Source organism: Leptosomus discolor, chromosome 9 (genome assembly GCF_034619465.1).
Source record: "Leptosomus discolor isolate bLepDis1 chromosome 9, bLepDis1.hap2, whole genome shotgun sequence".
In the NCBI taxonomy this organism is placed as follows: Eukaryota; Metazoa; Chordata; class Aves; order Leptosomiformes; family Leptosomidae; genus Leptosomus; species Leptosomus discolor.
The window spans coordinates 11,535,625-11,561,253 of NC_141399.1; the positions used below are offsets into that span (position 1 = coordinate 11,535,625).

General features: G+C 46.6%; 1 protein-coding gene across 3 annotated transcripts in view; it reads left to right on the top strand.

The window, feature by feature from the left end:
* GRIP2 (glutamate receptor interacting protein 2) overlaps nucleotides 1–25,629 on the top strand; it is a 301,834-nt gene that overhangs the window by 247,588 nt on the left and 28,617 nt on the right. For all 3 annotated transcript variants that reach the window (XM_086469677.1, XM_086469675.1, XM_086469676.1), the window contains exons 5-14: nucleotides 652–738; nucleotides 1,034–1,109; nucleotides 1,692–1,837; nucleotides 9,099–9,246; nucleotides 9,950–10,119; nucleotides 14,449–14,574; nucleotides 15,479–15,631; nucleotides 15,855–16,041; nucleotides 21,501–21,646; nucleotides 22,303–22,383. In XM_086469677.1, the coding sequence (XP_086325803.1) occupies nucleotides 652–738; nucleotides 1,034–1,109; nucleotides 1,692–1,837; nucleotides 9,099–9,246; nucleotides 9,950–10,119; nucleotides 14,449–14,574; nucleotides 15,479–15,631; nucleotides 15,855–16,041; nucleotides 21,501–21,646; nucleotides 22,303–22,383 (1,320 nt within the window). The remainder of the gene's footprint in view (nucleotides 1–651; nucleotides 739–1,033; nucleotides 1,110–1,691; nucleotides 1,838–9,098; nucleotides 9,247–9,949; nucleotides 10,120–14,448; nucleotides 14,575–15,478; nucleotides 15,632–15,854; nucleotides 16,042–21,500; nucleotides 21,647–22,302; nucleotides 22,384–25,629) is intronic.

A 25,629-nucleotide genomic window follows, 5' to 3' on the forward strand; every position in this document is an offset into this window, starting at 1 on the left:
TGTCCCATATTCACTGCAGTAGTTCAATAAATCATTAAATAGCAGGGGATGGCAAGGGACAGAAACAGTTTCTTTTTCTCTTTACTTTCATGCATTAAATAGTACTGTGTATTTAACACAAAATTACTGAATTGCCCCTAGGATCAGTTTAAAGGATTCACTTAATCTTTTTTTAAAGTCAAAAATATCAGAGGTAAGGGAAAAAAACTGCAACCTTTTGCACTGCGGATTTGGGATTTTCATTTTCTTTAAGGTCAGCGAGTGACTTGATTCCTTACACTAGTGCTGTATTTTTTTAATAAGTTTCCATCTGTGGCAGAAGCTTCTGGCTTTTGAGTAATGCTGAATGTATTAAAGCCAGTTGATAAATGAGATGGTTTTACTTGAATGTCAGAGTATTAACCCGGACAAATTTGAAGGGAGATGCACAACACTGAGTTGGTGAAATCATCCTAAAACATGGTCGTAGGCTCTGACGAAGGTTCATGTATTGGGGTTGGACCCTTTTTGTCTCCAAACAGGGAAGATACCATGCTGGTATTGGGCTGGACTTTCATTTCAATGCTGTTTGGATGAATTTTGGTATTATATTGTAGGGTGGCGTGGAGAAGGTTTATCTGGGGGTAACCTGGTCTTTCTCTCTTCCTTTAGTGCCAGAGAGCAGTGCTGGCATTATTCCCAAGACCATCGAGGTGTCTCTCTACAAAGAAGGCAACAGCTTTGGCTTCGTACTGAGAGGTTAGTAGTTTCTCCAGTGAAAAACAAAGAGGGGACAAGCACTTGCGGAGGTGATTTGGGAAATGTGAAGAGAAAAGTAAGGTGATGAATGTCATAAACCTCAGCTGAGAAGTGAAAACGTGTCCTGGAGAGCATCCTGTGCAGCCTTCAAGGACTGCCAGCTGCCGAATCCAGGGCAGCCTTTTTGCTTTCAGGCTGTGTCAGCTGTTATGTGATAAATGTCTCTCCTTTCTCAGCACTCTCATTCAGACTTTCAAACCTCCGGTGACTTACGGCTTTCCTGGTTTGATTACAGGGGGAGCCCATGAAGACTGGCACAAGTCCAGACCACTGGTGCTCACCTACGTGAGGCCAGGTGGCCCAGCAGACAGGTAATGCTCTTGTTGCGCCTCCAACATTTGCTTTCACAAGACAACCCAGCAGGTCTGACCGTGCTCTTGGACATGTGTCCTCCTTCTCCTCCTTGCTGGTGCCTTCTCAAGGCTTCTCGTGCTGGTGGTGTAGAACAACATAGGTGGCGTGGGACCTGTGGTGGGTGGGGAGGGTGGGTCCGGTGCTCATAGGCTGCCCTGTGTGTAGATGTTATAGTTATAAGCAAAATAAGCTTCCAGAGTCAGCCTCTTAATTAACAGATGTGCAGATGAATAGCTGGTGCTGTGTTAGAAAGCAGGAGGCAGTCTATTCTCACACCGCTAGTTTAACATGATGGGCCTAGTACTATAAATAACCCAAACTGTTGTCCCAAGGAGTGTTCAATTCCTACAGGGTCAAAGTAATTGACTTTTTTTGAGATATATATATACACACACGCACACACAAAATATATAAGTATATTGAATATATATACAAAATGTAGAGAGAGCTATATAAATATATATATATATATATAAAAATATTTAAGTATAAATAAATACATATACACAAAAAACCCTTTTGCCTGTGGCTTCCTACAGGGAAGGGTCCTTGAAGATTGGGGACAGGCTGCTGAGCGTTGATGGGATCCCTCTGCACAGCATGACCCACGCTGACGCCCTCAACATCCTGCGGCAGTGCAGCCAGGAGGCACTCTTCCAGATCGAGTATGATGTGACCATCATGGGTAAGGCTAAGATGGTTGTGGTGGCATTTTCTCTGACTGCCTGGAAGGTATATGAGACTAGACAGAGTAACTGGGACACTTGATTTCAGTGGAAAAATTGCCGAGCAATGCGTTGCCAACATGGGTGTAGGGGGGTAGAGTTCAAAGCTGGCTTAGTTGAATGCATTTGAAATGCCTTTATCCAATGATGTGTCTCGACGGGAATGATGACTGGTTTTAGGGGAGCAGGGAAAAGGGGATTTTCTAGTGCAGGCAAAGAGGGCATAGGAGAAGTCAGAGTTAAAGGGGGCTGGAGTGTTCTGCCAGCACTGCAAATACTGCTATTATATGTGTGCAGGGGAGTGAGCTGCAAGCAGGCAGAGACTTGATGTGGCTGTGGCTTCAGTTCTGAATTTTGACCCTGCTTAATTCTGCAGCTATTCCCTTTGTTAGAAATGTTAGTTCAGATCTGCTTCTGAAATAAATGAGGGGTGATCAACTGATTGACCCCAAATAAGACAGAATTTACTGGAGGGCAGAGGATGGGAATTTCTAAAAAGTGTTCTACACAATAGATATTAAGTTTGAGGGTTTGAAGGGTTGGTGGTTTTTTCTTTCTTTTTTTTTTTTTTTTTTTCCATTTGATTTTCAGTTTCAAGCCCTGGGAAAGGGTTCATTATAAGCTACTGTAAAGTAATTTTGAGCTGTCTTTGTGACACACAGCTGTTACTGCAGGGAGCGTCGTTAATGAGTTTAAGGTTACCACAGAGTCCGAAGCTGTGTTGGTTCTGGAAGCTCGTTGAGCTGTGCGTTAGATTTTGATGTTGCATGTACGTCTCCAGAGGGGTTTCTGCCTCCACTGGAGCCACAAGCTGGCCTATGTTAGAGTCTTTTCTGCAATCTCACAAGCAAATCCAGCATGTCTGAGCCTAGGAGCCAGTGAGGAATAGGAGTCTGTGCTATCAGGTTGTTTTCTGGTTTGTTAGTGGGGAGATCTGTAGCTGAGAGAGTTTAATACCACACCACCCGCAAGGAAAGAGAGCTGAGAATGCCAGAACTCACTCCATGCAGTGTGCAAGAGGGTTGCACCAGACTAAGGGAACTCCTCGTGCCAGCCCTCTGGGCTTTCTGCTTCCTTTTGAGATTCCTTCCCTCAAGCTTTCCTTTTCCTTTCAGGAGAAAGTCCGCAAGCATGGCTGTACTGGGTCTCCCCTTGGGGAGGAGGCTGCCAGGACCTGGGCAGCCGTGTGCCACGTGGACACGTAGTCCACTGGCAGAAATGGAAGGAAATCCTACATGCTGCCTTGCTTCTGCCATGCTGCAGGAGCAAGGCTTCTCTTTAGAAATTGACTGGTATTCATGAAAAAGAGAAAGCACTTGAATGATGGAAAATAGAAATTACCCAGACTCTGTTTTCTACCTTTCTGTATTCTTGTGATTGCAGTAACTCTGCAGCGGTCAGTAAGGGATGTCTGTTCCTCTCCTCGCAGGCTGGCTGGGCTGGCAGCCCTGCCCGGGGAGGGAACAGGCAGAGTTAAGGAGGGATTTTGCACAGAGCTGTCAAGTCTGAACAGTAGCAAACAATTAGTGGTGCATGATAAATGGGCTTTTTTTGTGTTTTGTTATTTGTACGGTCCCCTGGTGCCTATGTTGCAGAAAGTTGATTGTTTTAAAACCTGACTTGGAGCAAAAATAGCCTTGAATGTGTCCTGGTATTTCTTCTTGAGTAACTCTCCCACCTAAAACTGTTAGGGTTGAGTAAACACAGACTGGTGGCAGGGTTTTATGCAGTCATTCTATGTCTTGTGTTGCTATACAGTGGACCGCAACCAGATACTTCCCAAGATGGAAAAGCAGCCCCTCCCTTGGATAATTTCTGCATAGAGAGTGCGTCTGCCCAACCCTGTAAAGGGATGTACTTGCCCTGCATCTTTTAAGGCAAGATGATGCACAACGCGTAGCTTAAAACAGTCTCTGCAGACAGTTTTGCCAGACGACAGCTAATAACTGCAACAGGAGATGAGTACATCATCCCCAAATCACAGCTATTTCAGACATTCTTTTTACCAGCTACAGGAAGATGATGAGGCAAGGGAAGAGCAGGTGCTGAAAGTAGTGTGGGGTTGTTATTAGCCTGAAGGGAGTACTCTTCCCATTTTGAAAACTTGGTGGAGGGACTGGGGGGGAAATGTAGCCACACAGTTCACTTGATTCAGTATAAGAGCTTGGGACACCACCATGAAGTGGTGCTTGTCCTGTTTATCCCCGGGGAAAACAGAGGTTTTCACATTGTGCTCACTCTCTGCTGCAGCTGTACGTGCTGGGGTGGTGTGGGCTGACCCTCGAGGAGGGAAAGTTGTTTTTCTACATCTGTCCTTGGTGAGATACCGCGGCTGCTGTGGGGGTGTGTTGAATCACGACATTCACCAGCTGGCTGCATGGTTTCCCAGCCAAAATTGTGTGCTGAGGGTGAGCTGTATGAGGCCAGCCCCGCTCTCGGTGAGAGGGACGTGACAACTGCTTGCCATTGCCACTGAGCATCCCTCGGCTGTCGGGCTTTCACCAGGGAGGCCGGCGTAGGATGGGGCCGTGGCAGGCTTTTAATCAAATTGGCTGAGATTTCTCAAGGCCACCAAAGGAATTAAATTAATCTGCCATTTCCATTTAAAATGAGTGCAAACTGGGCATGCACCTCCCTTGGGCATCGGGAAAATCTCTGCCCTTTGCTGATGCTAGATAAACGTTGCGATGAACAGATGCTTTCCCATGGTGATATCTCTATCTTATGGGCCTTTTAAAGAAGGGGGGGACAACGCCAACGAACAAATAAACTGATCAGCCAGAAACTGGTGGCATTTGAATAGTTAATCTGTAACTAAGCAGTGTGTGTGCCATGACATGAGGCACTGGGCTGCAAGCCTTTAGGGTTGACTCATGGAGGGGGGAAGCTTTCTGCCAGGTGATGAATGAGCAAAGCGATTTGCTCTGTGTTTCTCCTCCTCTCCTTTCCTCTGGCTGCCCTTCTGCCCATTCATTTTTAGATTTTTAGGCCTGCGGGGCTCTCCTGCTGATGGAGTGGAGGGCTGGTACTGTCCCACAAACAGGTGACCGGTTGGCACCTGCTGGTCGGTGTCAGGGGGGTAGGGCCTGAAGAGGGGCCCGTGAAGTCAAACGCCTACGTGTGCCTGTGAAGCCAGAGGGATCACGAGCTGCTGGGCTGCATCAGGAAGGGGGAAGCTCTTTGGTTTGGTTCTTCTAGGAGGTTTTGGTTTATCTTGTTTGCATTTGCAAGAGGCAGTGCCTTTGCTTTTCCCCCCCCTTTTCCCCCCCCTTTTCCCCCCCCTTTTCCCCCCCCTTTTCCCCCCCCTTTTCCCCCCCCTTTTCCCCCCCCTTTTCCCCCCCCTTTTCCCCCCCCTTTTCCCCCCCCTTTTCCCCCCCCTTTTCCCCCCCCTTTTCCCCCCCCTTTCCCCCCCCTTTCCCCCCCCTTTCCCCCCCCTTTTCCCCCCCCTTTCCCCCCCCCTTTTCCCCCCCCTTTTCCCCCCCCTTTTCCCCCCCCTTTTCCCCCCCCTTTTCCCCCCCCTTTTCCCCCCCCTTTTCCCCCCCCTTTTCCCCCCCCTTTTCCCCCCCCCTTTCCCCCCCCCTTTCCCCCCCCCTTTCCCCCCCCCTTTCCCCCCCCCTTTCCCCCCCCCTTTCCCCCCCCCTTTCCCCCCCCCTTTCCCCCCCCCTTTTCCCCCCCCTTTTCCCCCCCCTTTTCCCCCCCTTTTCCCCCCCCTTTCCCCCCCCCTTTTCCCTCCTCTCCCTCAAAGTGCCTTACAGCAGGGAAAAAATCGTCCCTGCAGGCACACCTCACTTATTCCCCGAGCAAGTGCTCATAACACTTTCCAGCCTGGTTACAAGAGCCATCCCTCTTCAGGGAGGTGAGCAAAGCCAGGTGAGGCTCAAGGAGACCTAGTGCAAGAAGGAAAAAAAAACTGTGGTATTTCCTCCAAAATAAGCTGCTGAAAGAAAGATCTTTTGGAAAACACCTGTCAACCCCCATCTTTTAGTGGTGGGGTAACCAGTTCTCCTCTACCTTCAGCCCTGGGGTGCCTGATTACCTGGAGCTGACACAGTTTCCCTTGTATCCATCATGATATTGGTGAGTACCCCTCAAGTGTATGGGTGTGAGCAGGTTTTGCACAGCCCTTTATGTCCTGCTGGGATCAGCCAAGTGGACAGTGATGGGATTTGCTGTATTTGAGCAAGTTTTGGTAGGCTTTCCTCTTTCTGTTTTGGTGGAGAAGGTTAGAGGAATGATTACACCTCTAGTGAGTCACCTGGTGGCTGCTGCATTTCCACCTGAACATTTTGAAATGCCTGGAATTTGGGTTTGGAAGGAAAACTGCAGGCAGGATTTGGGGCAGATGTTAACCTGTTCAGGCCAGAGCTGCTGATACTGAATTTTAACAGGGTCCTATCCAATTCATTTATCCTATTCATTTAGTCAATGCTACTTAGAAAGAGCAGATCTCTTCAAAAAGATGGAGGGCTTAAGGGATTATTTAGTCACTAAAACTATTGTTTCTGAAGATGGATGAAGATCGCATGCGTGCTTTGCCCTCAGCAATGTCAGGAGGTGTAATGCTATTCATCCAGCAAAGGGAAATGGGTCTTCTGGACCCTGTCTGACTATGTACTGAACAAGCCTGTATTTTTGGACAAGTGACAGCTGTGCCTCAGTTTCCCAGTCTGTAAAATGGTACCATCCTCCTCTAGGAAGCACAATTCATTGCTTGCAAAACATTTTTTAACTCTTACGTGAAAATCTGCACAGGCATGCAAGGCAATATAAGCATACATGATTTTTCTGTTCCTTGGTAACAAAACCCTAGAGAAATGATGCAAGCTTCTGTCTCTGTATTAAACTCCGTGTCACTGGCCTCAGTGATGCTTGTTCTGCAACAGTGTGATTTTTGGCCCCCAGTACATACTGAGCAGCATTTGAGTTTAATATCTTGTGAATGCTGAGCCTCCAGAACAACTGCTTAAGACTCTCTTGGCTTGTGACAAAGGATCTTGCTTTAAGTAAGGTGAGTTCTGCTGTGGAACACAGGAGAGCTGCAGATATCGTTTTCATAGATGCTGGATGAGGTTGCAGCCATGCAGAACTGGTGCAGAAACACCTCATGGTGCCAAAGCAGCAACGTGAATTGACTCCCTACAGTAAGGTTATTGCATGGCCTGCCCTGGCCTCTCTGTGTTTCTTTTTAAATTAATAGCCCCATGTTAATCACGCCTCACAAATATTGCTAAATTGCAGACTCCTGACCTTTGATTTGAGCCAAGTCTTTCCCTAGAATAGTTAATAGAGACTTGGCTGGTATTTCCTCAACAAATGCCTCTATAAAATGGATTTGGATCAATTCTCATCTATGCCACAGGAGATGAGAATTAAAAGGGACAGTGGGGTGGCCTGTGCTGTGTGCAGTGGGAGGAGGGACCATGGGCTGGAGGCAGAACTGTGATTTCCTACAGTCTTATTGATAACATAGGTCCTGGCATGGGAGTGGGTACCCAAAGCTCTTTCTTCTCATCATTATGCTGAGATGTCCCTGGGAAACACAAGTGAGAAGCTTGGATGCTGGGTAAAACCGAAAGGAGTAAGTATTTTCCTTACAAAGAAAGATCTACCATTCCAGCAAGCTTTTTTCTTGACTTTTTTTGCTATCTCCTTCCCTTCATCTGGGGGAATATAAGGTTATGTTCCTCTTCAGAGGGTATGTGCTGGACACACAGGGGCTGCAAAACCAACATGCAGCTGGTGTTTGCTGTTGGAAGAGATCCTCAGTCTCTTGGTGCTTCCTTTGCTAATGAAGGCTTAAGTGCACCTTCCACAGGCTTTAGCTGGGTACTTTGTGCATCTTTTGATTGAACTGGGACTGTGCTTTGTGCCAGGGCCTGCAGATCTCCCCAGTGGTCCTTTTCAACGGAGAATAAACAGTGTTTTATTTGAAGCCTGCATAACCTTTAACAAGGCTCATTCCCCCTCCAGGAAAAATGGCACTGTGAGTAGACCAGAGCCTGAACATCCCCTGGCTGATACCCAGGGGAAATTTCCAGGAGAAATTTCTGTCTCCAGCATCTTCAACAAATCTCAAGAAAGACCTTGCTGTGGCTTAGCTTCCAAGATCTGCATTAATGATCCTGTTTATTGGAGAGCAAGAATGAGCCACGCATCAAGTTTTGGAGCCAAGTAACATCAGCATTTTTAGTGGAGCATAGCTGTGGAAGAGAAAAGCCTTACTATGAATAATTAATGGCTGAGGAAGCATCAAGCTCTCAGAGGGCTCTGCTGGCCTTTCCTTCAAAGTGTATGGCTGGGTTTCCATGAAGTGCTTTTGTAGGGGGTCAAACTACACATGAAGTGCTGGTTATGGGATGTCTGGTGGTGATAATGTGTTCGTGAATCCAGCCTCTTTATGATGGCTGTAGGTAATCTGAAAGCAAATGTGTGTAATAGATATGGAAGGAATTTCTGTCTAATCAGTGAGAGACACAGGCTTTCTTTTTCCTCCCCCTTCCTCAGAAGAGATGAATGCTTATGCTAACAGGTGCAATTTCGTAGGAGTTTCATAGTCTCACTTACAGCATCTATTAAGCTTACTGCAGAAATGCATCTTTTAAACATGAGTTACCTCTGTATTGTCTGATGGGAGAGGGGAAGCTTTTGTAAGCATTGTGGGTAGGTAGTGCTGTGTCTCTGCTCCCACTGTCACACTGGAGGAGCTGAAATGAGCAGTTGAGGTGATATTTCGAAGGCAGTGCTGAAGCACAGAGGAGTTGACTGACTTGTGTGCTGGTCATCAGCACACAAGACTTCTGAGTACTTCAGAAAGTGGGATCCTGTTTCTTTGTGCCTTTTCTTTTTTCTTTGTTTGGGAAGAAGCTTATAACAGTGATGTCCTTCTGATCTTCTTTTTGTGCTTTTAATACAGTTGGTGTGACTGCTGCACAGCCTTTGAGCAATCTCTTCCTCAATCTTGCTAAAAAGAGGCAGGGGGGTTGTTTCCATGAGTGAATCGTAATATCTCTTTACTTCATTGTCATATATTTTTTGTGCAGAAGCAATTTTGCTTCTTGAGTTTACTTCTTTGTTACGTTACCATGTGATACAGACTGTAGGATGTCTAAACTACAGGTTTGCTGATACACATGGCAAGTCAGCACTATTGGCCAACCTCCTGCATTTAGAAATGGAAAAGGCTGTATGAGAAGTGTCTTCAGATGCTCTCTTGTTTTGCAGATACTGTAGCAAATGCTTCAGGTCCTTTACTAGTTGAAATAGCGAAGACTCCGGGGTCTACGCTAGGAATCACGCTGACAACAACTGCGCACCGTAACAAGCAGGTCATTGTCATCGACAAGATCAAGCCAGCCAGCGTGGTGGACAGGTACAGATCTGAACAGGCTGCTCCTAGCTCTGCTTTTCCTTTCTCTGCTGCTTTTTTGTCCCTTAATTAGCTATATACCATTCATCCCTGCCTCACCTTGAAACGACCACGTCCACGTGTTCTTAGCATTAAGTGTGCTAAAAATATCTGACCCAACACCAGTGGACACTCCTTACCAGGAATGAATGTAACTCAGTGCATGTGAAAGCTGAGCTCTCTTTTAAAAACCTCAGATCTGACTTCCCTGGAGCTATGGAATAGCAAAATCCTATTCTGGAAGCTTCTGTCTAAAGCCTTTTCCTGATGGGCAAGTCAGCTAGTTACCCTTTATGTGGGGATGCAGAAAGACACACTGTTATGCAGCCCTAGCTGCGGTTAGTCATGTTGCTGAGCTGAACTGCTGGCTCGTAGAACTTAACTACACTGCTGGGTGAGCCCTCAGCCATCCAGACTAGCCATAAGTGGGCACTATTAAAAACTTAAAAGATCTTTCCCAAGGCACCAGCAGCACTGAGTGAAGTGCGAGCCATCTTAGTTGGTATTTTGGGCAATGCTTGAACCTAAAGTTCAAATCGGAAGTAAAAAAAAGAGATATGAATTCATGCAATAATTCAGTGTTGGATTTTGATGTGTCTGCTCCCAACTGTAAGGACATGGATTTTGGCCATGTGTATAATTACTTCTCTTGCTGTTTCCTTTGCAGATGTGGCGCGTTGCATGTTGGTGACCATATTCTCTCCATTGATGGTACGAGCACAGAGCACTGCTCCTTATTAGAGGCAACTCAGCTTTTAGCTGCCACTTCAGAAAATGTCAAGCTAGAGATATTACCTGTTCACCAAAGCAGGCTGCCATTGAAGCCTCCAGAAACAGGTGTGTCCTCTGTGCAAACACTGTTGGTCGTCCTCAGAACTCACGTGAGGTCCCTACTGGGGTTCTTGCTGCTTTTAAATGCTGGCAACAGATTCCAAAGAGAGACATCTGTGGAGGGAAAAAAAAAAAAAGAGGTGTTTTGATGAAACGCATGTGATTAGATGACGTTCTTCAAGGATGTGAATAGGAAAAAAAGGTAGCATCTGTGCTTGAATGGGGAAATTGGAGCTGGGAATCCCAGGGTTTTACAGTGCTGAGTGCTGTGCAAGGCAAATCCTTAGTGCCTCGGATAAAAGACTTTAATGGAGAGTGGTGAAAACAACCTTGGTGCTGGCATATGTATTTCCAAGCTCAGTTTTCATTTGCTGATGGCTGGTAAGGCTTTGTAAAGGACATGTTAGTAGCTGGGCAGGGTCCTGCTGGACGTTCTTGGGAAACAAAGCTGTAATGCGAATGTTCATCATCCAGACCAGCCTGTTTGAATGGCAGCTGTCTCTGAGCAGCCAGCGGTACAGTGAATGCATCTGTAGCTGCAGCATTCCACTGCCCCCACCAAAGAAACACTGGGGAAAAAAATTCTGGCTTGAGTGAAATTAAGCCCAAAATGCCTGTAAACTTCATTAGGAATTCATCCTGGTGAGCATCCTTGTTGCCTACTTTTTAGTTTTTCCTTCCACAGGAGAGGCTGGCTCAGGATCTCATATAAACTTCATTTTGAACATAGCCTCAGTACTAGTAGATTTCTTGTTGAACTAGTAGAATCTTGCTTGCAGTTTTGTTACAGTCTGTACTGGTGGTCTTGTAATTTGGGTGTTTCAGGTATGACTGTTCAGTACCAACCCATTTTGAAGCCATTTGCAATCATTTGTCTCTTGGGGACATGCATTTTAGTACTGGTGCACAGTAGCCCTGGGCAGAGCTGTTCTTTCCATTCTCTTCTAGGGTGATTTGGGGAAAGAAGGAAAATATCTGTGTTGTCTTCTTTAGCATGATGCAGTGAAACATAAAATCTAATAATATCTCCATGTCTAGAAATAAATCTCTTACATGTCCAGTCCAATTTATGGAGAATTAAAGCAATTTAACAAAGGGGATGGATGACTTGACCTTTGTGCCCAAGAAAAAATGGAAAGCTATAATCCTTTTGCAATGGCTGTTAAAATGAACTGTTCTCCTCCTTCCATTAGTGCCCTGGTCCTAATCTTTTTTCAGCATACATGCATTCAGCAGCAGCGCAGGAGAAGGAGGATCTGTGGAAGGACAGCTCAGTGTGTTCAGAGCCTTTTTACCCAAACCTCCATACATCAGATCAGTTTGCTGTGGCAGAAATACAGAACGCGAACTTGGGAGAATAATTGCAACACATAAATATGAAAATAAGGGCTATAACAATTGTTCCCACTTCTGATTAAACTCTTTAACATGTGAGGGATCATAGGGAAGGATGCTGTTCACCCATGTGGCTGTTAGGAGGCAGAGGTGTGTGGCTGGAGTGCTTGGGCTTGAACCTTCACCGGTGCTGATGGGGGTGGTAGGGACAGGAAGGAGAGCGTTTTGGGCAAGAGGAGCAGCTCACAAAGCAGTACTCCTCGGTGGTGGCACAGCACCGTGCAGCCCATGGTTCCTCAGCTGCTCACCGCACTGAAGTTGATAAACTGCGTTTCAACCTGGGAGGGATGCCGAGTGCCAACTCCACAGGCTGCTTTTTCTGAGTTTAGGGAAAGAAACAGGGGCAGTAAAGAAAAATGGGCCATGCAAAAGCAAACTGTTGTGCCTGGCAAGAGAGTGAAGCCTGGGGGAAGCAGCTGAGGAGAGGAGACCATGCAGACACATCCCTGTTCAGCACTTGCATTACTGAGTCCTTCCAGTGTGTGCCTGCATGGGGCTTGTCATTATATTTTGGTTTCTCGTGTAATCAGAGTCTGATTATTGAGGAGGTAGAGAGGGATCTGAAGCTGCAGTGGCCATGCAAAAATATGGTCTAATGCTGAAGCACAGGATTTGTCAAACTGAGTTTTCTGTCTCTGTGACTCTGGGGGCATTTGGAGTTTGTTACGCCCTGCTCACAAGATCAACGGGAGCAGACAGTGCCCAGGAGCGGTGCTGGGATGGATGGGCTTCCTCAGGCAAGGATGATGTGTGAAAGCTCAGGGAAGGCTGTTGTAGGTTTTTATCACAGAATTGTCCAAAATCTCCTCTCTTCACCAATGCACTGTCATCTGAGTTTCAAAGGCAATTTTTTCTGTTGTCAGATATGAGCTAAAAATTTATAGACAAATGGGAGAGTTTTAATTACTATAAATGGATTAAATGATTTTGTATATATGCCCATAAGCTCTGTCCCTCATGTTCAAAGTGTTTAATTTTATTAAGAACTTTCCTTTTTGTCTAGATATAGCTACATTTGTTAATTTGATTTTTGTTTTTAAAAGCTGCCTGGCTCTGAATTTACTTTTGTATCCACAAAACGGAAACCCCAGAGCTGGAAGAATGTTTTTTAAGACCTTGATAGACTAAATGCTAAACACACTGTTTAGTAAAGACTAAATATAATCACTATATTGGTTGGAAAACCTGACCTAAATGATTTGATGCCTGTAATGCATGCACACAAAATGGATTTCCACTGTTAAAGGCATGAACAGATGACCTTTAGATGAGATCTCTGGGTGGATTCACTGAATAAACTGAGTCCCTGTCCCAGATTTACACCCTCAGAAAGCTCTGGTAGTACCAGCGCTGGCAGTGTTTCTGTGTACTTGGAGGACGCAGAGCCTGGAGGAGATCTTATCCTGGGAAGGCAGTGGCCAGTCAGTGCAAGTGGTTGCAAGGTTAAGAGCTCTGGGGTAACTTGTGGATGCAGTGATGCTCCACTGTGGGATGCCATTCATCCTTAGCTGAATAAAACAGATGCTTGCAATCTTGCTTGTCAGAATCATAGAACAGTTTGGGTTGGAAGGGACCTCAAAGATCATCTACTTCCAACCCCCTTCCATGGGCAGGGACACCTTCCACTTGACCAGATTCCTCAAGCCCCGTCCAACCTGGCCTTGAACACTGCCGGGGAGGGGGCAGCCACAGCTTCTCTGGGCAACCTGTGTCAGTGTCTCTCCACCCTCACAGTAAAGAATTTCTTCCTTACCTCTAATCTAAATCTGCCCTCTTCCAGTTTGAAACCGTTACCCCTCGTCCTATCACTACCCTCCCTGATGAAGAGTCCCTCCGCATCTTTCCTGTAGGCCCCCTTTAAGTACTGGAAGGCTGCTATAAGGTCTCCCGGGAGCCTTCTCTTCTAGAGAATCCAGCAATTCCTCTTGGAAGAAAATAGATCCATACAGCATAGCGCAGAGATTTGGGAGAGAAAACCTAGCGCCGTTGGGCCAGGAAAACCAAACTGACCCTGTGCCTCCCGCGTCAGAAGGAGCATCAGTGAGAACAGGCAAGGGACCTGTGCTTGGGAGGTGTTTGAGGCACTTCAGAGGAGACTTGTGGCACCGTAACTTGGTGCCGCAAAGCCACAGTTCCTGGGATGAGTGATTTCCAGGTGATGGATGTCACGCTGCAACGGATTTCTGCCAGTGTGTGCTGGGCTGGCGTTAGGGTTGAAGCTGAAGCAGCAGTTGCGTGCCCTTGAACAGTCTGCCATGTTGGTGCCATGTTTTAATCGACTGTTTGGCACAGCATTGGCATCTTTTCCTGTGTCGATGGCCTTCCATAATTGCCTTTAAGCAGTGGCGTATAAAATCCCTTTTGTTCTGGTGAACTGGAGGCAGCCCTCTTCTACTCCTCTCTTTCATCCATATGTTCATTCCCGGCCAAGAGCAGCCAGTACACAACCAAATACTGAAGCCAAGCAAAGTGCTCAAAGCAGTCCTTGGCATGTGCAGAAGGTGTTGATCCTTGTCCCCAGGAGGGCAGTTCCAGCAGCAAGGTGGGAAACAGCATAAGGAGGTTTCCCTGGTGCTGTCGGATAAAGCTGATGGCCTCTGTGGGAAACTTGTGGCTGGAGGGAGTTTCTGCACGTCGCACAACAGACTGCAAATGGTGATGACATCTGTGCGCTGCCAGCATGGCTTAGGCTGTTGGCTCAGGATGTGGAGTTTTTTATGGGGAAGGGGTGGATTTCTGCCACTTTGCATCAAGTGTCATGAGGTTATGTGGGGATGCGTTTTCACTGCTGGTGCTTGACACACTGTGGTTGGGTCCTGACTTGTTCAGAGCCCGTATGAGGCTCTTTTCTACAATCTCCTGGCTTGTGCTTCTTACCTTTTCTTTCTTTCATTTCTTCTTCCTGCCTGTGGTGATTTCTGCTTCCTTGGGTGCCATCAGTCAAGGTGCAGAAGAGTGACCACCACCACTGCTGGGACCCCTGTGTCAACTACTGTCACACCCACCACCCTGGGCACTGCAAGACACCCACTTGGAACCAGACGTCTGGACAGGATTACTGCAAATGTAACCTCAGCGCATGGCGTTGCCCCCATCTCTGCACGTGTTCATTCATGTTGTGCCCCTCCATTTCCTTGATACCCAACTCTGTAGCCTGGCTTGTCACTCGTTTCCTCCTCAGTCACCTGGGTCTGTTTCCACAGGTCCAGTGCTGAGATACAAAATCCGTATCTGCAGCCCAGCACAGACAGATCTGGTAACTGCAACAAGAGCAGTGTGGTGGGCAGACCCACGCCCCCATCCTCTAACCCCACACCCCAGTGCCTGATTTCATACGGCAAAAATGAGTTGCTGTGGGACAAGGAGGGCATCTCTGGTGATGTGTAGGAACATGAAACAACAATGCATCCAGCTCAGCCCTGGTGTCACACAGCATGTTAGCAGCAAGATTATGGCTGCTTCAAAATCTATAAATACACCTCTTGCAGGAAGCAGGCTCTGTGCGGCCCCAGGTTTCTTGTCTTACGGCAGTAAGATAGGGAGGAAACACTGCACTTTGTCCGAATTGTGGGGCACAAACAGGACAGCCCGGTTGCCCAGCAGCTCAAGTTCAAGCTGTGGTTTCTCTTTGTGCATATTTAAGGTTCGTTAGTGCCATCATGCCAACTTGCTGTTGGCTGCCCTGCATCCATGATGCATTTCTCACCTGGTGGCCTGGATGCTGCAGTGACACGCAGCCCAGTCACTGGAGTCACTGCACACCAGAGAGCAATGTCTGTCTGGGGTCCAAGCCCGCTCTCACAAATCTCCTGGAGCTGCAAGCCCAGGACAAGGTTCTCACCTTGTCTTGAGCCCTGGAGCTGGGGAGAAGGAGATAGTCAGAACCCATTAGGTGTTTGCTGAACATCTCTTAGGTGAACCCACTGCTGTGCTTGTCTGCACATCTGTAACACATTCTGTATTTCCTCAGCTCTGGTGGCTGCCAACTTCTCATCTCCTACCATGAACGCGCAGGGCTTCCCCTGCCAGAATTCGAACACGCTACCTCGCAGCTCCCACCCCATGAGCCCCCGCACCACCATGCTGAGGAGGAGGCAGAAGAAGAAGGAGCATAAGAGCTCACGTAAGAATGGCAGTGGGCTGGGACTGGGTTGGACAGGGCATGCATGCTTACCTTACTGTCATTATTGTTGACTGTTAGCTGGTGTAGGACCCCTCATCTCAGCACTGTCGCTTCCTCCCTCATCCTCAGTCACTGTCCCTACCACTGCCAGACTAAGGTCTGTGACCAGATCTGCTATGTTGACCGTGGCTACCCTGACTTTCTGCCTCTCTCCTCCTCTCAGTGTCGCTGGCCTCCAGCACGGTGGGTCCTGGCGGGCAGATAGTCCACACGGAGACAACAGAGGTGGTGCTCAGGGGAGACCCTTTGAATGGCTTCGGACTTCAGCTCCAGGGAGGCATCTTTGCTACCGAAACCCTGTCTTCCCCACCTCTCGTCCGTTTTATTGAGCCCGACAGCCCGGCAGAGAGGTTAGAGACCTTGCCCTTGGATGCTGATGGTGCTGCTGCTGAACATTTCATGGTTTGGTTTGTTTTCTCTCCTCAGAGGCTCATTTAGATAATTACTATCATCCTTGTAATATCTCCCATTCTTCACTGGGCATGGTTTACTGTCACTGCCATTTCTGCACTCGTCGGCTGACCGCGGCCTCCCTCGCATCCCAGGTGAACGTCTTGGCACCAGGCTGCGGCTGTTCTGGGAGGAGGAGGAGGAGGAAGGGAGTGTGTGTCTGTGTGAGAGTGCCATTCCCATTCTTTTTTCCTTTCTTTTTTTTTTTTTTTTTCCTCTTTGAAAGATAAAGCTTTTGTCTGGGTGCAGAAGGGGGAAAAGTCTAAAAAAGCAGGCCCAGCAAAGTTTTTTCTGCCTGGTTTCATTGCAGCAGAGCTCAGCTATATAAACTGGCCTTAAAGCCAAGGTTTTGAACTGCAGAGGAGGGCTCTGGTTGAGGAGCAGGTAGGTGCTGGATACTGGGAGCAATGACTCCTCTGGCAGCCGAGCCTCTGCTCATGAGCCCTGGCTAAACTTTTTCCAATACCCTTGCTGGCTGGATTTAAAGTCTGCTTGAGTGCCTGTGCACTATGATGTAGATACCCTCTAGCAATCCCGCCTAGGGGTACTGGAGGTGCAACTACGTGGCAATGCTCAGTGCCTGCTGCAGACCCTTCGTTAGGAGGAGAAGTCTCTGAGGGCCTCATCAGCATGTGCTGATGGTTTGGTGTCACCAGGCCAGCCTGGGAAAACAGCACATGGGGGAGTCCTGTGTCAGGGAAAGTAACTGCAAAATTAAATGCAAGCCCTTGCTGTGCAGGGCGGTCTGTGTGGTGGCTTTTCCAGGCGGCCGATGCAGTGGCAGGGAGGAGCAGGAGTACCTGGCGCTTGTGTCTGTGGGAGGACAGGGACAAGGAGCTGGCACAGGAAAAAGAGTTGTCCTGAGTGATACAGGTTAAGAGAGATTTCAAATGCCTTTTATGCCTTTTGTTTGTTTGTTTCCAAATAGGGTTTAAAAAGGGAAGTGATGGTGTTTTGGATTTTTTATCCTCTATTACCGGGGTGAATTTGGCTCACATTACAAAGCACCAAACTCCTTTTATAAATCAGGCAGCAACAAAGCCTGCTGTCCCGGGGGAGGAGGGAGATGTGCTGAAATCTGCCTGGCTTTGCTTTATCCTCTTGCCAAGCCTGGAGCAAAAGCAGGGACTTGCGGTGCACTCTTGCTTGGCTCTAATGTGTCACACACGCTGCTCTCCCTCTTGGCTGCCCACCCAGCAGGGTTTGCGCTCTCCCGGCTGCCGCCTTCTGCTTTCTGGCAACAGGAAGCAATCCTCTCTGCATTTGCAGCCTAGGTTTGATTTGAGGATTAAATCTCTACAGTGTATTTCTACCTTTCCTAGGCTGTGCTGCTCTTCCTAGCTGGCAGGAAAACACTGTCTTTCCTTCCCATCTTGAAGTGGTAAATGCACTTTGCAGCAAGGTGAAAAAGGCAGTTTTATGTTTTCTTTTCGCTTTTTGTTTCACTTCTTGTTATCCCACAGAACTCGTTTGCTTTATCTTTTCTAAATACCTTATTCCCTGCCCTTGAGAGGTTCTACTGTAACTGCAGCCCAAGACATTAGAGCCATTTTTCTCTGCTTTACCAAGCCAGGCTCTCAGCTGAGGCTGGGCTATGCTCTTTCTTGTGCTGCAGTTGTTGCTTTTTGCAAAAGAGGGTAGGTGGTGGGGATACAGGGATCAAATTTAGCAGCCTGGGTCTGTCCTGCATGTTCACACGCTCCTGTGCAAGACCTGTGAATCTGAATGTGCTGTTGCACAAGCACGTGATCCACAGTGGCTTTGTCCATGGCTTGTCGTGGAGGAGCTGCCTTTTGGGTATTTAGTAAGTTTGAGTACTACCAGGGAGGAGGACAGTATCACCCTCTTTTCAGAGAGGTTGGGCTGCCTGGCATTTATTAACTGCTTTGTGCTAGCTTGTGGCAGGCGATTTGAAGCAAAAACTCTCACCTGCCTGACTTGTGATTTGGTTTACAGCCAATAGCCTCTAATAGACCTCCCTCCCCACCATTGTTTTGTTTCTGGGGTGCAAGATGAAGCCTTTGGGCTCCAAATGAGACAGTGATTCAGCCCCTGTTATCAGCAGGGAGGGTGGAATAGGAAGATGCCTAACATCCCCTCTTGGCTGCCTTGAAACATGCAGCTTTTGTGTCCTTCCTCCCCCCAGCTGTCATTGACAGCAGTGGAAGAATATCTGGCTTCTCCATCCTGGTATCCAAAATCAATGCTTCCTGCTGAGTTACATGTTTTCTTGCTCTGCTCAGATACAGTTGTTTGATCATTGTGTTTCTGGCTTTTGCGTATGAATAGTTTGCAACAGGAAAGTTTAGCAGCTGGGTGAAGCTGTCAGCAAAGCTTTCATCTTTTGGGGGCTGGGGTCCACCCACCAACGTACGCACACAGAGGTACATGTCTGACCTGTGCAGGCCAGCTTGGGGGCACGTAAGGGCGTGACAAATTGGTTTCTGCAGCCAGTGATGTGGCCATAGTCGCAGCTGCTGCCACTCACCCCACAGCTGGACGATGATTATGCTGAGTAAGATCTTCACTGCCTATCCTGCCCAAGGGTTCCATATGCGCTGCGCTGTGTCTAGCAAGACATCTCTGCTGCTCCATTGCTGTCTTTGAGCCCAGGGAGTGAGTCATGGCAAAATGCAAATCTCTGCAACCCAAGGGAGACATTCCCTTCATGGGCTCCAACACATCCGTAGGGCTGTCTTTCACTCCAGGAGATGCCTGTACACATGTTCTTTCTGATTTTAAAGCACTGCTCCTCCCATGATCTCAAAGCACTTTGTGAGCTCTGATGTTAGACTGCACATCTCTGAGACAAATGTCCTCTCTTTGGGAAAGCCGTCCAAAAGGTTTGTGTAGGCTTCCACAGCAGAGCTGAGAAGTCTGCAGGAGCCCTGATTCCCCAGGTCCTGCTCCCAGTGCAAAGACACAAGGCAGCTGGAAACTGGTGTCTCTGGAATTATTCTGAAGGGTTAACAAGGCACATCAGGTTTCCTTGCACTCATGGAGGGAGCCAGAATGTTGCAGCTTCACTCCACAAACTTTTATAAACCTGCAAGACTAGGGCTTAAACAACCATGATTGACTGACGCTAATAGTAAAAGAAATAAAATACTTCTGGCCTAACAGAGCTATTGGCTGTAAAACACCCAGGCAAATCTACCTTGAGTGAAGAAACACAAGAAATGATTGTTTTATGAGAACGCAGCTCTGGTGGGAAAGGTAGCAAATGTTTGCTTTGATGCTGTGTTAAAGTATCCAGTGATCTCCCAGCCCTTGCGGCTCAAACAGTGGTGCCAAAATGGATTGTGTCCTTATGCGACCTTGAAATGATAGTGATGTCTGCGTGCTGCAGATGTTGATCTCTCCTTTCTGAAAGGTGCATTGCGGCCATAGCAAGAGAGCTCTCAGTGCTGGAGGAGGCATCTCTGTTGTACTCCTTGCCATCTTCGTATTTGTAAGCTGATATTTCCAAGCACATCTATGTGGCTGCATAGCCACAAGTCCGGTAGAGGACTGTAATTAAACTTGATGTAATTTATTCACAAGGGTAGATTCATTTATACACCATGGATTTGTCTGTCCTAATCCAAGTCTCCTTGAACAAACAATTCTGAATTTACATCTCATAAATTAGCCAGCATTTTTCCATGGGTGGCATGAACTCAGGCAGCAGCGTAAATATGCTGCAAGTTTAATACCTCCCTACCAGTAAAATAACCTCCTTAGACTCTCTCCAAACTTGCGCATATCTCAGCTTTTGATGGGCCACCAGCAAAAACTGTTATGCTTGTGCATTTTTCTTGAATTTGGATGTGCGTATTTTTTCTTGATGACCTGGCCTCTCATATATGTCCTGTTGTTTGGAGGTGAATAGTACAGCCTGTGTCTGCTGCCTTTGATGTTACCTTCATAACCACTGGAAACTGTGGTACCATGTTTTCTTACAATTGAATTGGGTGTGAGTGATGAAGAGTGGCTGGAAGGATTAGTAACAACCAAGCTGTCTCCCTTGAGATATTAGTGGAAGCTGAGAGGGAGAAGGATGTGCTTGATCATTAAACAGGAGGGGAATAAGGATTCTCTGGAGAAGACTCAAAACAGGATAACTGACGCCTTCTGGTAAATCTTTGTGGTAAAATAACTCCAAATGTTGAGGTGAACCTTAGACTTGTTCCCCTAACCCTCAACCTGTTTTGTAGACCACTGTGTAGATTATGGATGAAGAATAGTTTCCCAAGCTCTGCTCAAGTAGGCAGCCTTATAGACAGGTGATGAGTGGAAAATCTGAAAAGATGTGGTTGTAGCGAACAACTGATGAAAGGTATGGAGGAGAAGGAAGATGAGCAATTACCCATGGTCAGCCACAGGGAACACTACACTCTTGAATTTGTAGAGCTGTGGGCCAGCTCAGATTGGCTGTGGGAGATAACTTGGAGGATTGTCTTGCTCGTGTTGCAGTACGTTTAAAAAAAAAAAAAAAAAAAAAGGAGGGGGGAGTGATGGTGGATAGTGAATGTAGGAATGTCGTCGTTCATGTGTGAAAAAACCTTGCCTGCAAATACAGAGGGGTCCCAAGAGACAAACCATGCTATAGCAGTGTATCTCCAACATAGCCTTGCCATCAGTGTTTTCCTTTCATAGTAAAAACCCTGCTGATCTCTGTTCTTGGAGAAAATGGATCTAAACCAAAAACCCCAAAGGGCCACTTGTGGTTATATTGGCGAGCTATGGCATTGGAATAATATTGGCCTTTCAAGGCAGTTAAACAGTATCAATGTACATTTGGCTTCCAGAAATGCAATTACAAGGGATAAATGATTATGCAATTTGCTGAGACATTTCAGTGAGTTCATTGGATTGTAGCTTCAGTATTAGCCATGTATTAAGCAGAGGAATCTGTGCAATTTTCAGTGCCATTAGTTCGGGTTTCAGAGGGTGCAGGCACATGGAAAGAGTCCATTAGATAGGGTAGGAGGGCACATGCCCTTGCATTTATCACTCTCATCTCTTGGCCATGGTGTTGACTTTTAGGTGGGAGTTACTTTTTTTTTTTCCTGGAAGTTGCAGGAAATGCGACCAAAAATGGTTATTTAGGAGCAAAGTATGTCTGAACTTAAGCAAACCACAAGGGTTTGCTCCCTTGTGACCTTCCAGGGGCTCTCAGCACTGGGACAGGCATTGCAGAATGAGGTAACTTCTCTATGGAGCCACTTCTGCAGGGTTTGTCACTACTCTGTGTGTCTTATAACAGATTTGCCTGGCAAAAGTAACTCATGGCTGGTTGTGGGGTTGTTTTTTTCTCCTTTCCTCTTTTTCCCTGCCTCCTTGTTCCCTTTTCCTCTTTTCCCAATGTGGACTGCAGGTGTGGGCTGCTACAAGTAGGAGACAGAGTCCTTTCTATCAATGGCATTGCGACTGAGGACGGGACTATGGAAGAAGCTAATCAGCTTCTGCGTGATGCTGCGCTCACGAACAAAGTGGTGCTTGAGATTGAATTTGATGTTGCAGGTATGTTGGCAAAGGAATTGCTGCTCCTCACTACCATCAGGACTCTGCCAGTGCCTTTGCTATCATGTAGGAGGGAGTCTATTCACACAAATATGTGAAGTTTTCACTAGAGCTCACAGGGAAGAGCGAGAAGACCCTGTGAGGACCTTTCCCATTTCTTGTTGTTGTCTAATGTGCACTGAGATGGAGGGTCTTTCTGATCCTTTCATAAATGCCTTGTGCTCACCACTTGGCTGAGATAAGCCTAAGGAGTAGACGAAGAGGCCACCTGCACTTTAAATATTTGCCCATTATTATGAATAATACTTATATTAATTTATAGCCTTGAAGCAAGGAGGCACCCAAAGCTATTGGCTGGGGCTAAAGTGCCGCTTTGGAAAAAAAAAAAAGTTTTCTTTCTTTTGCATTGACAGAGCTGCCTCAGTCTTGAAACACAGCCTGATGTGAGCACTTCACTCGATGTTCAGAGTATGTATTTTTAATGAGAATCCAAATTTTAACCTAAAGTCTGCAGGGCCTCAGATAGCAACCTTATTTGAACCAATAAAGCTGAGTTTTATGGGCTTTTATTTCTTGGTTCCAAAGAAACCATCCATACAACTGAAAACTCTCTTTTTTTCTCTTATTTTCTTTCTTGTCTGTTTTTGGTTTTATAGAGTCTGTCATACCCAGCAGCGGTACTTTCCACGTTAAATTGCCCAAGAAAAGAGGTGTAGAGCTTGGAATTACAATCAGCTGTAAGTATTGCTCAGGCTTGCGCTAGCACTTGCAAGAGCTGCTGCTTTCTACCCTGATGCATCAGAGGGGCCCAAAGGAGAGAGATAAGATTACGTTGCCTTTCTTGGTAGCACTTGCTGTGCTTGTGGTTTATCCCAAACTGAATTAGATGCATGGTTCCTGCCTCCACAAGCTGGTGGCTGCAGAGAAAAGCAGCTGCATGAAGGACTGGGGCAAAGGATGCGTCTCAACTGTTCAGCTGGTCTGTGCCACAGACTAATATTATATTATATTATTGATAATATTATTTTTATTTCCTTACTCACAGTTATATTATGTTCCTTTTAAAAAAGAATTGTCTAGGTCTGGTGGGACCCTTGCAGGGAGAGGTGGAGGGAAGAGAGCAAGTGTGAGGTGAACCCACAGATTGAAGGGTAGAGAGGGGAAACTGCCAATAGGAGGAGGAGGATGAAGAGGGTGGCAGGCCTTAGAGGTGGGGTGAAAGCATTTTAGGGACAGGAGCATGCTGGGCAGGGTTTGCTGGGAGTCGTTGCACTGACTAACCCCAGCCATAGAGGAGATCAACGTGCCAGGACTTGGTGTGTACTGAGACAACGAGGCATAAACCTTTTTGTTTCTTTTCTCTCTTCTCTGCTCACTCTTGATTAATTATCTTTTTTTCTCTTCTGAAGCAAATTTTTCATTTAAAGACTTTTTGGCCTCTTTGGAGAGGATGCTGTAGGCAGATCCATCCCAAATTTCTGGCTATCTTGGGGTCTTGTTAATGCCTTGTGTCAGTGAATTTTTTATTTATGGCAAATGTGAGCAGGTCTCTTTCACTGCTGGGTACACTGAGTTGAATCATCTCAGATTTGCCGTGCCCAGAGGCTGCCACCACTTCTCAGCTGGGAAACAAAGCAGCTTGTGAGACTGCAGTGATGGGATCTTGCATCTAAGCCCTCAGGAGCATGGACCCAGCTGTGTCTGGGGAATGGAGTCACTAGGGACGCTTTAAAACTAGGCTTCATTAAAATAGATAAGCTATTTGTAATTACCTCTTGGCATTTACAGCATTAGTTAGTGAGTTAATTAGAGGTGTTCTGGTCTAAGTGGAGTGATTCTCAGGAGTGACTTGAACATCAACAGGATGATGGCTTTGCACCCTGTGTTATTTCTTTTCCCTCTTCCCGGCTTCCTCTATTTCTGCCACAAGGGTAATCCTGAGAAATAACAGCACAGTATTTAACATTTGACTTGGTAGCAATTACTGCCTGAAGACATCAAAGTGCTTTCCGAAGGCAGCGGGGTGCCTGTAACGATGTTTCACTGGTGGGGGAGCAGGTCACAGTGCAGCAGCCAAACCTGCACTGGATTCCCAACCTGCTGCCCTGCCCAGTGCATTGGCATTGCAATCTTAGGTAGCAACCTAGGATGATGGATCTGGTAGCAAAAAATTTCTGGTTTGAGCATGCCCAGGGTTTCACCCCATTTAAGCTTCAAAGCTTAGTTTGTATCTGGGGCTGGAGAGCAAATGAACCTGGGAGTTGCAGGCAATATTAGTTTTTATTTGTGGAGTCTCACTTAAATGGGATCTGCTTCAGATGTGCATTTACACTTCAAACATATTTTTATGTTGAAAATACTTTCGTTTAAAAAATTGATTTCACACACTTTTTAGAAATCACTGCTAAATCAAAAGAAACTGACCCCTGGGTTTTAAACAGTTAGATACCCGTTTTCCAACTACAAAGCAGTTTTTAAACAATATAATAGATTTGATCTTTTTGATTGTTGAACGTGTTTGCAGGACATAGTTTAAGTAATGCATACGCATAAATTTAAGATATATTTCAGTCCTTTGCTGAGTCAAAGCCAAAATTATATTTACAAACGGAGCAAAAGACAGCCATCCAGAAAATGCAGTGGCAAGGATGAAATGCTAGTTGAATCCTAATTCTGTTTTCATATATTAGTCTATAAAGCCTGTGTCCACATGACCCTTAGCAAATTAGATCATCATTTGGTCACTCTGCCGCTGACCAGGCAGATAAATATACCAGTTTCAAACATTAAAACCAAAGCAAGCAGCCTTATGGTAAGTACCTCCTGCAGAGACATGATGTGCATGCAGGAGTGTGATGCAAGCAGCAAAAGAAAATAGGCAAAAATAACTCTTCTCTGTTTTGCTCAGTTCCTCCTAGTTCTGCTGATTTGAATGCCTGTATAGATCTAGAAACAGCTTTTACAGCTTTCCTTCTGACAAGGAGGAAAGCATGTAACTACTGTTTCAAAGCAGGGGGCTTGGTTTACTGGCCCCCCACATTGAATTTCTGCTCTCTACTGTGTAAAACTGGGATAGGTTTAAATAGCTGACAAGCTAGAGGGGTCAGTAGAAGACCCCCTGCACTGTTGTGGCCACAGAACTCTGTACAGAAACTTTTGTGGTCCAGCTGCACTGCAGATGAAGGATGAGTTGCTTTTGTTGAGTTTTACCGCTCAGCTTCAGCAGGCTCATCTGTAGTTAAGTCCTCTGTCTAGGAAGGTTTGCTGCTGCCTTAGATGGGCAGAAAGTGTTACGACCTCATCAGAGGAGCTCTACAGAAATAAAAGCGATCAAGTTCTTGCTGTGCTGTGGCTCTCACAGCTAATTGAGAGATGGGCTAAGTAAAGGCAGGGAGAGCAAGATTCTTGATGGATGCATTGGAAGAATTCATGTAATGGAGCTGGCTGCAGGAGGAACCATAAATCTGCTGGAAAGCCTCATAAAAGCTCTGAAAACCCAGGAGGTTTTTTTTGTATGGGGAGGGCGGGCACTGCTGGTTCTGGGATGAACATACAGAGAGGGACTGTGCTTGCTTTTGGTGCAGCGCAGATGTTTGCTGAGGGCATTTCATCTTCTCTGAGGTCTCAGGGTTTTCCAGAAAGAGAAGACATGGGCTGGACGAGCCCCTGGTTGTGGTCTGTGCACACAGATGGGTTTCTTCCCCCTGCTCAAACACAGCGTGGCAAAGGGATGCAGCAAATCAAGATGCGTGATGCAAATATATGTATGTAACCTTATTTCCCCTTCCATTCCCAAAGAATGAAAAGGAATTCCAAGGGGTGAGTCTCTCACTGTGCTTTGTGTTTCTGTGGCACCTTGGCGCCTTCAAGCCTCATTTCGGTATTTACGTTTGCTAAAAATGATCAGAGGGCTGGAGCGCCTCCCCTGTGAGGACAGGCTGCGAGAGTTGGCGTTGTTCAGCCTGGAGAAGAGAAGGCTCCAG